At 41.9% G+C, this 15,828-nt stretch overlaps 1 protein-coding gene across 2 annotated transcripts in view; it reads right to left on the bottom strand.

Moving 5' to 3' along the window:
- The window catches only part of fnbp1l (formin binding protein 1-like), a 56,959-nt gene that overhangs the window by 2,873 nt on the left and 38,258 nt on the right, over positions 1-15,828 (bottom strand). For both annotated transcript variants that reach the window (XM_080887752.1, XM_080887753.1), the window contains exons 4-14: positions 12,079-12,226; positions 9,335-9,397; positions 8,193-8,297; positions 7,791-7,919; positions 7,033-7,179; positions 6,682-6,909; positions 1,366-1,475; positions 1,042-1,174; positions 855-949; positions 126-301; positions 3-40 (exon numbers count right to left, since the gene is read on the bottom strand). In XM_080887752.1, coding sequence (XP_080743878.1) covers positions 3-40; positions 126-301; positions 855-949; positions 1,042-1,174; positions 1,366-1,475; positions 6,682-6,909; positions 7,033-7,179; positions 7,791-7,919; positions 8,193-8,297; positions 9,335-9,397; positions 12,079-12,226 — 1,372 coding nt within the window. The remainder of the gene's footprint in view (positions 1-2; positions 41-125; positions 302-854; positions 950-1,041; positions 1,175-1,365; positions 1,476-6,681; positions 6,910-7,032; positions 7,180-7,790; positions 7,920-8,192; positions 8,298-9,334; positions 9,398-12,078; positions 12,227-15,828) is intronic.

Here is a 15,828-nt window from a genome sequence, read left to right as displayed (position 1 = left end):
ACCTCGTCTTCTGCCATCACTAGCGTGCCCTCGTTCTGACCTGAGAGTCAAACAAAAACAGGACACTTAGACCACATCAGGCTTGATACTCTGTAACCAGCTCAGTTCAGACTGCATGTACTTACCGTCAAACGAGTAGAGCGCTTTGCAGTGTCCGATGACAGGCAGAGGGTCGTCGTCGTCGAACTCGTCGTCGAACTCGTGTGGGTCGGGGTTGGGATGTCGAGGCTGCGCTGGACCGGGCCGGTGATGAGGCGTTTGATGCTCCTGGCTGGTGTCGTCTGTGTAACTGCCCTCAGGGCTGACAGGAAACAGGCATGAGCTTAGTGTGCACGGGACTGGTCACACTTATATTTGATTTAGAAGATAAACAAGAACCAGCGTGCATCGAGAGTACACATGGAAAAATGGTGACCAAAAAAGGGAAAAGGCTTTACTTTGGCCCATGAAACATTTGTACTGCTTTGAGGCAACTGTTGTTGTGATTTGGAGCTATATAAAGAAAACTGAATAAAGTTGTAGAAAATATGCTGGACAGAAAAATGAAAGGACGTGGGGGCGAGACCAGCCGCTGAATACCAATTTAAGCTGCCGCAATTAAATTCAGCAAAGTGGACAAGCTTGCTGCATCAGTTTTCTTTGATTTGATTTTTGGGCTATCTCTGAAATCTGCCCTTTCATTTCCATCCAAAGATGTGGCATCTTTTCATCCTTTAAGTCCTAACTCTGGTGCATGATTGAGATCTGATGTGTTTTCAATCTGTTTCTTTAACTTTTCTGAACAGTGAAAAACAAAGGTCCATTTTCAGTGAGGAACATAAGTCCTCCAAAGAAAAGACGGGAACATTTGATACCTCTCTCTGCCTTGAGGACCATGGTGATGGTTATCAGCGCTGTGCCTTCTGTCTCCTCTGGAGCTTTGCTTTCCCTCCACCTCAGACAACCACGTCTGTCAGTGACACGGTTCATTAGTATACATTTCAACAGGTGGCCAGAAGCTGCATGTAGATAATGACTGAGACCTTGTTGTCCCGTCTTTACCTCATTTTTGTGGATTTCGGAGCGCAGTTTCTCCATGTTACAAATGGTCTCTGATATTTTGGGCTGCAGGCTATTGGGGTCTCCCATCTGAGGATTCTTCTCATACACGTCCTTCATCTTGTTCAGAGCATCTCTGACAGAAACACACAAGCAAACAAGCGAAGCTTATAGAGCAGACTGATGGCGATAAACAGTTCGAGGGCCATAAAAGCGAAACTGGATCCTGGATGGAAATATCTGACAGTGACATCATTTAACAGTTGTAAGATCCAGAGCAGGTTTCCTACAATCTTGCTGGTTTGGATGGCTTGGCCAGTGTCTTACCTCTGATCCATCTCTTTCTGGAGCTCTCTGTTGAGTTCATCAATCCTCTGCTGCAGTCGCTTCCTCCTCTGCTCAGGAGGTAAGTGGCTGAAATCCTCCAGAGACGGTGCCTGGGGCAGGAAAAAACAAAACAAAAACAGGATTAGACTCTGTCGCGGAATTGATTAACTTTAGATGAGTGATGCCAGAGAATGATCCCCAGAAAGCACAACAAAAGCAACAAAGCTTATTGCATTTGCTTTTTTGTTAAGATGCAATTACACCAGCGACTCATTTCCATTAGGAGCCCAGATGATGCAGCGTGAGCTGGTTTGTTGTGGAAATAAGCGGCTCAAATGTTAGAGGTGAAAGAAACAGCAGCTTTTCTAGAGCCTCTGATCCAGAAACTGTCAAAAGAGCTTCATCAGCAATTCATTTGTTCGGTTGTCATGGAAATGTTCACATTGCTGTTTTCCCTTTCTCTGAATTTTAAAGAAGACCACCAAATCAAACCTTTGATCTTCAGTAGTAAATATCCATCTAGAGTGCTTTGATGCGAGTCGCCTCATTCTTGAGACATCAGCTGGAGAGATGTGTGCCTTAATTTGAAAAAAGGGGAACTAATCAACGTGACTTTTCCACAACGCTCAAAAAAAATATACATTAAAGAAAAAAAAAACATTTTCTTCCACAAAGCATGACCTAGCTAGTGAAAATAACAACACAAACAAACCTTCCTATCCATGCACCACCAGCCTTATCAGTGTGCCTCCGCCTGTGACGCGGGCTCGTGACGGTATGCAAATACTGAACTGTAACGCTAGCTAGCTGCATGCTTCACTTGCTTAGCTGGGCGACTCACACCAAAATAATCTGCAGGGATAAACAGCAGCACAGTGTAGAGGGAAAACATGAAGACTGGATTAATGTGAGCTCAAAGGGACAGCTCACACACTGTGCTGGCCTTAAAGTCCACTCATGGTTTGATGAGTCTGCTTCATCAATTCCATAGCAGAAAATATATAAAGCATGATAATAATATAAATAATTTATATATAGCCTAATAAACAGCTCTGAATGCAGCTGACAGGAACAACAGCTGTTCCTCTAAAACTGAGGAAGTCTGTATTCGTGAGGATCCACATGTACTGTTTGTACTGACAGAAAACAGGAAATCTATTCTACCTGGAGAGGAAGTGGCCAGCTAACACTACTGGGCTGTGCACTGTGTGTTGGACACTATGGGAGTCCTACATGGTGAGGTTAGATGCACTGGCACCTACATGGCCGAGTCTTCTCAACAGCACTAGTCTACACACTCACGCAGACTCACTTACCATCTTCACTGACCACTGAGCCGTCACACATTAACAAAAAAAGAAAGAACAACAGTGGATGCTGTTAGTTGTCAGAAGAGTGTTCACACTGGTTACTGGATGTGTTTACTGTGTGCGTTCTCAGTGTGGTCCAGCACCTCGTGTTTACTAAACACAGCAGCAGCGTGTGTGTCCCCCCCCCCCCCGTGAAACTTCCCGCTGATTGTGTTTTACGCTTTCACAGGTACACACCACTCCTGCTTGTTTTTGGTGCAAAGTTACAGCACTTTCCATAACTCAGGAGATTCTCATGGTGGGAAGATTTCTTGCTGATTCATTAAGGGACAAAGGAAAACACAAAACTAACAGAGAGCAACAAACGTACTGGTAAACTAGTTAAAAACATGTTCTTGCATCAAATAACAACATCCCAACTACCCAATGTGTGGGCAGTGACAGCCTGCAGAGCGTTTGAGTCACAGTTCACATTTAAAGGAATGTCTTGTAAAGTACTGCATCCTGCTGCTGGCTTTGTGCTACTCTGCTCTTTGACAGCAGGTGGCAGCACAACAGTCACTGATGCACAGTTCATTCTCCACATAAAGCCGGGCTGGCTGCTGCTGCTGCTGCTGCTGCCATCTTGCTCAGGGAGGTCTGACTACAGGCTCTGACCCAGTCCTATAAAATGTCATATGCTGTGCTGCTAAATGGCTCATCGGCAGCTTCCTAACCAAGTCAAGCTCTCTTCCACAATGTGTCTTCAGTCTTGTCTCCCATCCCTCACCCCCAATCGGTCGCTGCATATGGCTGCCTCTCCCTGAGCCTGGTTCTGCTGGAGGTTTTCTTCCTGTTAAAAAAACATTTTCCTTCCCACTGTCGCCAAGAGGTTGCTCAATAAATAAAAATTAATCGTATTGACTTGATCCTGTCCTGTTTTACATTTCACGGCAGAGCCTCACAATAAAAGCAGCTGCAGAATAATATGGACCTTGCACAATATTTTATAAAACTCATACTAGGTCTACAAAAACAAGCATTTTCTAACTGAAATTTTTCATTTTAAAATGTCCTCACATCATCTGTAAAAGTAGAATGAACACCGTGCTCCAAATTCAGCAGCATAAGATTTTTTTCTTTCTTTCTTTCTTTTTTTTTTTTTTTAAATCCTCTGTCCTCGTTCATACATGGCCCAGGCATGGCTGCACCTGAGCAATAACACAGGAGCGCAGATGCATTTTTTCAAAGATCAGCAGCGAGCAGTGTGTGTTATATTCACAGGCACAGTACCTGTGAGTGAAGATGGCAGATTCATGCTGGCAGACATGGAGGTAAACAAAGTACGATCCAATAACAGGGCTTCAAATTGCAAGATATTATCACGTTCCATACTGGTACTTCAACTATCCATATATCCATGAATCTACTGTTAACAGTATACTGCTTTGTTTTTACCCTGTCCAAGAAGAATAAAGCGGCTCAAAGAGATGCACTCAAAATGAATCCATTATCATAAACACTTGCTAAAATATGCCACCTTGCACATTTGTTTAAACTCTCAGATTGCATCAAATTTAGTAGACCAAACAAAAAGCCGCCAATCACAGATGAAGCTGACAGACCTGAAAGGAATAAAAGCCAATTAAAGCTGAGGACTGAAACGGAGTCTGAATGTTATTCACATGTTTGTGTTAAAACTGTGAGAGAGCAAAAAGCTCTGTTTGACAGCTGAATGAAGCCATTAGCAGAGCGACACACACACACACACACACACACACACACACACTACAACTACAGCCTCAGACCAACATCTGCACAACACGTCTGATGTTGGCATCTCTGTTTTTATTTTGTATGCCTCCCACAAACACAACACTGCAGCCACAATGCCAAAAATACCCTCTGAATCCCTCGCACACCGACACACCGTCAATCACCAAGGATCCTCCGTCTTGGGATTAGAGCAAAATTCCATCTTATACATGAAGGAAGCAAAATAATCACACCAAGAGAAAAAAGAACGAGAGATAAAAAGAAAAGCAGAGGGTGGAGGATATGGGAGGAAGGGAAAACAGGAAAAAAAGGAGAAATGAGAAGAAGAAATTATATTTTAGGGTGTCTGCAAGTTTCTCAAGTCAAATGACAATGTATGGGCTCGATGTATTCATCAATCAAGGACAAAAGTAGTTAAACGATCCAGGTCAAAACTGAAAGTGTGCTTTTTGTGCTCATTGTGTAAGTCAAGATTGTTATCGTCCACAGAGGGCCTGCAGACAGCCTGTAGAAGAATCGAAAACCAAAAAACACATCAACCTGTCTCACTCGAACACACTACAGGCACTACTGTTTGTCTCACCCCTCTCCTCAGGCTCCGCAAATTTCGCGGGATTCTGGAAACTGTAGTCTTTATCTCAGATAGGTAGTGGCTGACGAGGTCAGAACTAAACCGGCGTGCAAGGAATAACTGGGAGGTGGACCAGGGACGAGAGGAGGAAGGTGGTGGAGGAGGGGAACAGGCGGGGGACTGGGTGGGGGGCAGGAAGAGAGGACAGAGCCAGAGGTCAGGATGACTTATTGGATTCACGGTGCAGTGTTTCTCCTGACGGCAGGTCGTTTTAGATCAGGATGAAATTCTGGGTTTTAACGATCGCTGGAACTTCTACATTTAATTCGCCGAGCCCTTTAAACCTAATAAACTTTGAAAATAAAACAGGAAGTAAGTTTATGACGCTGATTTGTTCAAAAAAAGTGACACATACACAAATACATATTCAGTTTATCTGATGGGAATGCAAACAATCCAGATGAAAAGGGTGCTTTCCCCACTCTGCTGGTACGAGCTCTGCATGCGAGTCCTTTAGTGGTTCAGCCATCATAATCCATCCACAGTCGAATCCTCTAACTCAGCACATTTTTGTTGTAGAGATCTACCAAAAACCTCCACATGCAACTCATCAAATCTCCTGAAAAATCTATCTCAATCAGCTTCTTCACATGATCGCTGGAGCCCGGCGTGGACACTGTTTATTCCAAACTGAGATCAGTTTCACTTTAACATTTTTCTGTCAACGTGGATCGGGGGAGCTCTCTGTTGAAAAGAAGTGATGTCAAATCTAAGCCACACAGTCTTTAAAAAGAAATGATGACGCTCAGATGAACCAACAGCAGGCAGTTAATGATTGATCAATACGGTCTTTATGGAGAGGGGCAAGGTCCAAGGAGTGTGTTGGAGGAAGCATTTGAGGGTGTTGTTATTGGAAAGGTGACAAAAAAAAAAGCTGCAGCTCAACGCGAGCTGAGAATACAAGCTTGATCCAGAGGAAGTGATTAAATATGGGGGAATAACATTAATAATATCTGAAAATATGCAAAAAAAATGACTCTGTAAGAGAAAAATGTATGATGGAAAAGGGCAGGGACGGTTAAAATCAAATGAGCTCCTAATAAAGCTGTCTGACTGTATGTATGAAGTCTGTTAAAGAACACGCTCTAGTGCAATGTAGGTATGTAGGTCACTATGGAGAGCCCTTATAAAGATCCTACTGAGTGATAAACATCTAAGGATTATGGGTAAATAACTGCAAATTCACCTGCAAACAGAAATTTTCAGATCTTTTCTGGATGTTTTACGTTATGACACTATTATTTTTTTAGGTCTATATTTTGATTAGGGGCGATCGTGGCTCAAGAGTTGGGCGTTCGTCTTGTAATCGGAAGGTTGCCGGTTCAAGCCCCGGCTGTGACAGTCTCGGTCGTTGTGTCCTTGGGCAAGACACTTCACCCGTTGCCTACTGGTGGTGGTCAGAGGGCCCGGTGGCGCCAGTGTCCGGCAGCCTCGCCTCTGTCAGTGCACCCCAGGGTGGCTGTGGCTACAATGTAGCTTGCCATCACCAGTGTGTGAATGGGTGGATGACTGTGTATAGTGTAAAGCGCTATACAAATACAGACCATTTGATAGACTAACATGAACAGGTCCACAAGGGTGAATTATTCAACAACAAGAAGCATTCATCACTTCCTGTACCTTTGGTTTCTTCCCAAACAGCCAGAGCTTGTTCTTGGTTCTGCTCATGGGGTGTTTCGGATCAGATCGTGGCCCCGGTGCCCCGTCTCGCTCTCTGTCTCCTTTGGGCGTGTTGCTGATGGTACCATCTGAGCCCGTTCTGCTCAAATTCTGACTGAAGTCCTCGAAGGGGAAGTCAGCAGGAGGTTCAAAGCCAGATTTGAATGACTCCACAACTATTGCTGAATCCTGGGAAGTGAGGAGGAAAATAAGTTTTCCTATCTTTATCCAAACACCAACCCCACGTCTAGACAGACAGATTTCTGAAGATGCTAGCAATAACCGCTCTTTTTCCTTTCTTCCTACACTTACCCTTCGCTCGTCTACAGCCTTGGCAGCTGAAACCATTCCCTCTAGACATTTGGAGATGATGGGAATAACTCTCCGCTCTGCCTCAGCAAAGCTTCGATATGTCTCTCCAAGCTTTACCGTCCGACGTTCATCCATGTTCTGCAGATTCTGTTACACAGAGCACAGGAAATGGAATCAACACTAGGAAGTAGCCAAGTACTACACACACATAGACACACACACACACAGACACACGTGCAAACCCCTGCAAGCAGATCCTTTTAATGACAAACACTGATACATGGTTAGAAGATCAGTTAAAGCCATGTGTTAAACATTTAATGGGTCACTAACACAGAGCACTATGCTTTCACTGAAATGGAAACCTTTATACAAAGTCATTGAAAAACAATGAAAAAGAATCAGTGAGATTGTGTCCGTAAATAACAACGTGGACTTGAAGGTACAATTCCCTTCAAATCGTTTCAGTTTTATTTATATTGAGCCAAATAACAACAACAACCTCTTCAAGGTCCTTTATATTGTAAGGTAAAGATCCCTCAATAAAATCAAATGACCCCCCAACACCCAACCCAACCCACCCCCTTCCTCCATGAGCACGCACTTGGCGACAGTGGGATGGAAAATCTCCCTTTTAACAGGAAGAAACCTCCAGGTTCATGGAGGAGGGACTATGTGTTGTGACAGGTTCTGTGTGAGGGGAGGAAGGTGTGCTGTAGAGAGAGAGCCAGAGCTACAGTTCAACATGTCTGAGTTACCTTAAAGATCTGTGGTATGGCACTGTGGAAATGTTTCCACTGCTCTGCATTGAAGCTCTGGAGCTGAGCGGCGTACTCGTTCTTGCTCTCATCAGCCGCGTGAGTGCGCATGTAGAACTGGGCTTTGGCCTGAACAGATCATACACACCAACACAACATCAACAGTCACTGATGTCCCACCAACCTCCAGTCTGTCCACATTATAAATCACATGCATCACGGTGCTACGACTAATTCTGAAGCCATAACAAATTCAAATACTGTGTTTTCCAATTTTCAAAAGGAGGGAAAAGTCACGTCATTGCATAGATCCCACAGTGCAAACAAGCCGAGGAGACTGCTACCACAGCATCTTACAGTTTAAGGCACATAACGGTGTTATTACAGGTGGGGGCTTCCTACCTTCTCCACCTCTGATTTGGTGGCGTTGATGTCATTATCTAGCCGCTCGTAGGTGATCTGGGACTTCTCTGCTTCTTTGCACTCTCTTTCAAATTTCTTTTTACTCTGAAAGGGAGAAAATAAACGCACAATTTTAAATAAATTGAGTAATCAAAAGATTATATAACATTTTCGCAGCCTCTCCATTTCATGTCTCAATAAAAAAAAATGTAAAAATAAAAAAATATGTGAATGAGAGGGAGATGAATCAGAGAGGAGGATAGTTTATTTCCTGCCAAGCCATCTGGGTTACATTACCAGTGAAGGAAACGCAGCGAATAGCTGAGACATTACAGTTCAGTCACCAGGTAGTCACCATTAAAGTCACGCAGCCCACACACTGAAACACTCGAATGGTTGTGCAGCACTGAACTCAACTAATGGGCCTCGGGCCAGGAAATGTGAAAAGATAAGAATTATTAACTTTTTTATTTACGTTTATTTTGGAGTTGTTGTGATTACAGAGAGGTCTTGTAATGAGCACTGGTGTAAAATAACTCAGCTCACGCAAGTGAATGATCTCAGATGAACAAATGCAGTCTCTCGCTCCTTCTTTCTCTCTCTTGAGCCCGTAAAGAGCCAAAAAGCAAGCCTGTCAGGGGCCAAATGCGGCACATGGGCCTTGCCTTGCTGTGGGAGGGGTTGGTCTGCACCGAGGTCTCTGTGTATGTGTGTTTTTTCAGTGTGTTTCCTGGTCTTGGCCCCTGTCTTCAGTCCCTGCAGACTGGGAAGTTTGCCAGGAAGAAGAAAGGAACCCAGCTGTCTTTTCACACTCAGAAACATGTGCTTTAATATTACAATATTACATATACATACATACATATATATGTGTTTATATATATAAATTAGCACAGATAGTGAAATGCTAAAATCAAATGCAAGTACCCTGAAATTGCATATTTCATTCTTGTATAAATAATGTAACGTGTGAAAGTGGGGGATAAAGTGGATCCTATTTGTCCTTCTGTTACCTTTGTTAACATATCTTACATTCCTCATGCAAACAAGTATGAGATGAATAAAGCCGGCTGTCCTGAGCAGATGATATTTACACTAAACAGTACATTTTTCTACTCAAACCTCCTCCTTCTCGCCTCACTTACATTGTCCATCTGTTTCCAGCAGTGATCCAAATGCTGCTGGGCCTTTCTGCCCTCCTGTAGATGCTGCTCATTTATGCACACACACAAACACACACAACGAGACACATTTACACAGAAGCAGAAAATACATATAAATATGTGCACAAATACAAAATTACTGGACTCTGTGTCACAGTCACATATATAACAACAATTACTTGAAGGAAGAGTTCAGTTCAGTTACTAAAGCAGTAAATGTCCTCAGCTGTACCAGACGCCTTAGTTTGTGCGATTGTCATGGAAATGAATCTGTTGACATGCATATTGAGAACTATGTGATGCACTTAAAAGTTTATAAGACTAATACTGCAGTGGCTGTTCAGCTGGGATTGTTGCCACACTGATATTAGTATATTTGTGATAATATATTATAAACGAAAGAATGGACAGCACTTCTCTGCCAGCATTAGAATCTATGCCAACCTTTCATGCTTTTCAATCCTAAATGTACAGTTACTCTGTTCAAAGATTATATTATAGATGGGAAAGACTTGAGCTGCTACGAAGGATATCACGAAGTCTCTCTAGCTGCAGCCCCACCCACCTGCTATTAAAACGTCCTGATCCTAAACCTATATGTAGTCTTTAAACATCTAAATACAAACAAAAACCACTATCATGTTGGTGTAATCCTAAGATACTACTGTCCCTACAAGAATGAGTGTTGGATTGCTATAGAGCACAAAACCAGCAGAGGGCGCTGTTTCCCCCCAAACACATGGCTTTTAGCCTTTCACTTTTTGCCATCAGCAGATGGTGGAAAAGACAGATGGTTAACATCAGAGGTGTGGACTCGAGTCACATGACTTGGACTCGAGTCAGACTCGAGTCATTAATTTTATGACTTTAGACTTGACTTGAAAAAATGTTCTAAGACTTGTGACTTGACTTGGACTTTTACACCAATGACCTGGGACTTGAATTGGACTTGAACCGGTTTACTTGAAAAGACTTGATATTTTACCCCAAATATAAAATTTAACATGCATATTATATAGAGATTGAAAATGTGACGTCATTCACGGGTAGAACCGCAAAGGATTCTGGGAACTCGTGACAAGAGTTACTAGCGCACGCAGGCTTTCAATTGAAATCAGTCACACAGCGATAAAAAGAAACACAAAAATGTCAAGAAGCTGTTGTATTATTAACTGCAATAGCCGGTCGCATGACAGCCACGGGAAGCCGACGGGTAAAGAGATCGGTTGTTATCGGATTACGTCGTTGAAGAGAAATTGTTCGAGCCATGTTTCCGAAGTAACAAAGAGGCGACGGATGGTCTGGATTGCAGCCATTCAAAGATCAAATATAACGTCCCAGAACACTCCAGCTCACAGGTTAGTCTGCTCCAAGCATTCCCACAAAGGTCAGTCTGCTGTTGTAGTTAATGCGTCATTTTCATAACATAATTGGTGATATAGGTTACAAGCAAGTCTGGCGCTGAACAGAAATTGTCACTCCTTTGTTTATTGTGCATAAATAGTGAATTGTCCTGACACAATATTGCGTTTCGCTTCTGTTATTATGGTACACTGACAAAAACATACTTTTATTCACAGGATAAAACAGGTTTTTTGTATCACTAATTGTCCAGTGCGATTACAGCATACAGTATTATTGTCACTGCTACATTTCTGTGATCCTACCAGAAATTATTTCCACTACTAATTAATTACCGTTGAGCTCAAAGGTTATATTAATAAACGGTTAACGAATGTGTATTTATGACGACGATTTGTGAGACTGGTAAACTTATGATAGGTACGATGGTCTTTACTTTCTACACGGTGCGTTTCAAGGTCCTGTACCCATCCGTCAGTAAACTGTACCTGGGCTTGTTGTAGTGACCGTAAGTTACTAAACTTCATGAGTGTATGCACTCACTCCAAGAACCGTATAATTATAAATATGCATATAAATATGCTACAATGAGATAGCTGACTTCATCTAACTAGCAAATGTTTTCCAGGCTACGTTGGTGATGCAGTTTTTTTTTTTATATGTATGATATTTTTATCATGCGATTTTAAAGCCGGTCCTACAACCGCATCCAAGAATAACATGCAGCTTATCTTAGAACCGTCGGTGAAAATTATTCTTGGAGCTAGGTTTAATTGAGCTGCATTTTAAAGAGGTGCAATTTCACAATTTGTGTATATTTTCTAAGTTCACTATTTTGTCATGTGTTGAGGAAAAACACAGATTTAAAAATTACATGGTCTAATATTTACATTTAGCATAACTGCAACATGCTTTTTTTCGTTTTTTTTAATGACTCGAAAGGACTTGAAATTCAAAATTTCAGACTTGTGACTTTACTTGGACTTTTACACCAGTGACTTGAGACTCGACTCTGACTTGCCTGACATTACTTGAGACTTGACTTGAGACTTGAGGATAAAGACTTGAGACTTACTCGAGACTTGCAAAACAATGACTTGGTCCCACCTCTGGTTAACATTACATCCAACATATTTATCCTCTTAAGTAAAGCCAAGCAGAACACAAATTCATATGAAGGCGACACAGCGGATGTTAAGGGCAAACAGCAACATCCGTTTTATGACGGGAAGCAACAGTTTCTTTGACAAATGTGATCTAACAGCGAATGAGCTGAAAACAGACAGAAAAGAAAGCACATGTTTGGCTTTTGTTCAGTGGCACGCAGCGGGAGCAGTGAAGTATGAACATGTTAATGTACTCACATGCTTCCTCTCAGCTTTCAGGTCCTGGCTGTACCTCATCAGCTCGCCATAAACCCTGTGAGCCATCTCCTCCGCCACCACCTCCCTCTGACCGGCATAGTCATTAAGCTCATTGAGTATGGAGTAGAAAGACAGACATGACGTGAACCTGCAGGAGAGACACATAATTAACACGTGATTAAGACATAACATGTCCCGTGTCTTCTAGTGTACTACACGCATATGCACAAAAACATAAACTCTAAGCCAGGGACATCAAACTCATTTTACATCATGGGTGCATCTCCCTTTGATCTTAAGTGGGCCGGATCAGTGAAACTCCCTTTGTTTTTTTTATAGTGTAAAGAAGTTTATCTACACATTTAGTCCTGAAATATCTTAATATAAGAAAAAGAAGTGAAACTGCAACAGCATGTCTCAGTTTTGAAAAACAAAAAAAATATACGGCAGTAGTAAATGAAAGAAATGGGCCAGCACTGCTCTTTAGGCTTAAATTGTAAGAAATAAATGTGTAAAATTACAGGAAAGGATCTGGTAGCTCAATGGACATATTTAGATAGTGAAATACAGGAACCTTTCAGTCATTCCATTGTTTAATCTATTACTTAATTACATTGGTGTATTATTAATGGCCATGTGGAAGGTCTTTATCGCCTAAATGTATGAAAATGCAGTTACAACTCCAAAATTTATGCTCTTCTTTACATTTTCCATAGCTGTCCAGTGGGCCCGACTGGAGTCTTTGCTAGGCTGATTCTGATCCCTGGGCTTCAAGTTTGACACCCCTGCTCCAAACAAACTACTAGAGATGGCACGATACCACTTTTTTATGTCCGATACCGATATCATAAATTTGGATATCTGCCGATACCGATATGAATCCGATATGTTTTTTAATCAACAAAACTGTTTTTTTTTAAATATCTTGCTGCATTTTGTATAAGTTCATACTCAAGTTTAAAACAACAACTACACTAAAGCTATTCTGTTATACCTGTATGCAAAAAAAAAAATTTCATAGTTCAGCAATACTGATCAATCTAATAAACTTAAACCTACACCATCCTCCCTATTCTGGTATTTTAAAGAGTACTTAGCATAAATATTAAGCAGCCTAACTAATAGGGTACCAACTCCCAGCAACAACAAAAATAAATAAATAAAAAATAGGGAACCACCCCTCACACTCCACCTCATGATGCTTAATCAACGTAATCAACCTTAATTTGATGCAGTGTGAAAAAAAAAATGCACAGAAATCAATTATTTTTCAAGAAATATTAAATAGATTCAACATCTTTCTTCAACAAAATTGCAGACTGCACAGATGGTACCTTCCCAAAGGAAAAAGTACTATAGCTTACTAGGGTATATATATTAGACTTAATAGTTACTATATACAGTAATGGACTTCTATTTATTTTGCATCAAATTAAAACTTTGGGTGTCAGATAATTATTTATTAAAAGCTAGACATTTTAAATGAGAATAAGAAAGAAAAGTATGTCTTTGTGCCCCCTTTTCCCTGTTAATGCCCTATCGGCCCCCCTGGCTAAACTTTGCTAGATCCGCCCCTGCACAGTTACCAGCGTCAGCTACGTAGAAAAAGATCCTCGAGTAGAAAGTAATAATAAATAAATTCTAACAACAGCTGATCAAGCTTAAACGTGCTGCTGTTGTTCAGCCGCTGGTTTCCTCTTTCTGGTGCAAAGTGGGCCAAAAGCAAACTAGAGACACGGACTCGCGACAGAAAAGCCGATCAGCTGATCGTTAAGCAGTTTCATGATTGAAGTAGCAGCAAGAAGAGGCAGTCGCTCCATATATCGTTTGTTAAGATTAATGCAGGAATGCTTTACAAACATTCAGAGATGGACTTACACACTTGCTTTACTTCTCTCGGGATAACTTTGTCGGAGATGAAATGCCGGGTTGCTAGCGAAGCTCCAAATGCTATCCAGACCACCGACAGGTCCCGCATGCCACAGCCGCTCTATCACGTGATGCATACTGCTCCGACGTGCTAACGTTCTGAGGTGAGTTACGGCGTGTTGCAAGTTTTGTGAGGTGCTTTCGTGATATTTAATGGATCGGATTACATTTTTTATTTTTCTCCGATATCCGATCCAGTAATTTAGGTCAGTATCGGACCGATACCGATACGTAATATCGGATCGGTCCATCTCTACAAACTACATCCAAACATTCTGCACTGCTTTATTTAGTTTTTTTTATTTGTGTCATATTCTTTAGTTACATATAAATGACACTCAAACTGGTGTGGAACTCATTTTAACGTATCCCGCTGCAGTTAGAAGCTTACATACATTCATCATGGAGGTGAATGTTTTGTTAATATTAGCCTTTCAATTATTTCTGTGAACTGTTGTTGTTTTGAGGCTGAATGATTACACTGCAAACATCATTTAAATCACAGCTTTAATTTTTGCAGAAATAAATACAGGGTATACATACTTTACATGCAGCGCACCTGATTTAAAAAAAACAAAGTGACTCTCAGGAAGCTGCACCTTTACCAGGTGCTTCTGGTGTCAACAAGTTTCTGGCACAATTTCTGGTTGTTCTTCTAGGAAGGATTAGTGGAGTTAAATTGAAATGGTTGTTTTCCTGGCAACTGACTTTTAGTTGTTTTATATATTTCAGAGGCAGCCTTAATGTGTGACTGAGGTCACTGCCCAGCTGAGTCCAAGCTTCAAATGGCAGTTTGAGGTTATGCTGAGGCAGTCTACCTTCTTCATTATCATGGGTACAGTGCTCTCGTTCCTCACTTTTAAACCTACAAAACAAAGTTGCATCTAAAGGTGTGACTCATCTGACCATTTAATTTCCAGAAGCTCTCAGTACTAGAGAACATGCATCTTTCTTGGACAACAGCCTATCAGTCCATGGCGATGTGAAGCTTCTTCACAGCAGACTGTGACATTGATGTTTCACTGATGTCTTGGAGGATTTTTTTTTTTTCTTCTGACCATCTGAACCAACTCATCTCAGGGTGACAGCCAGCCTCTCTTTCAGACCTAAGCTAAATGGATATCCTCCCTAGCAACTTGTACTTTTCACCTGATGTTCTGCAAACATTAAACTCTGGAGCTCTCAGGCACATGGGCCCAGAAACCAGTTGGCAACCCGCTGGTCACGTCATGTCCCAAGGGAAAAATGTGTCGTTTCTGAAGGCTGTAAGCTGGGTGAAATTAGAGAGTCGCAGAGAAGCTGGTTTCTTCTACACAAACTACGGACAGCTGTGGCAATCTGCTCTTGCTAGGAGGTTTTCACTGCAGCATGATATACCTCTAAGACCAATTTCACCAACAACCTTCCACAACCGTTCACCAACCATTCAGGGAATGCACATTGTTCCCCAGTGTCCTGTGGCTACCAGGCAGTCACTGACCAGTCTCTTGGCCTGCATAACTGGAGCTTTAACAAGAGATTTCCCGACAACTGCCAGGAACCATCAACAGCCACTCACAACTGGTCAAATTATACTCATTCTTCCACAGTGCCCAGTGGTTGCCAGGCAGTTGCCAACTGGTCTCTAGGTCTGTGTGACTGGGGCCTTAGAAATGGCTCCAAGAAACATTATAGACGCGTGTGAATCTACAGTTCTCCTCTTCAGATCTGAACTGAGCACCCTGGACTTTTTTTACTGTTCTTGGTCAGAACGACGAGTGCTGTGAAAAGAAAATCTATAAGAAAAGAAGCTGCAGCATTCTCCACTGCAACCACTGAACA

The sequence above is a fragment of the Rhamphochromis sp. 'chilingali' genome (genome assembly GCF_963969265.1).
Source record: "Rhamphochromis sp. 'chilingali' genome assembly, chromosome: 7".
Lineage (NCBI taxonomy): Eukaryota > Metazoa > Chordata > Actinopteri > Cichliformes > Cichlidae > Rhamphochromis > Rhamphochromis sp. 'chilingali'.
Note: the sequence above shows the minus strand (reverse complement) of the source record. Positions and strands in the feature narration are given on the sequence as shown.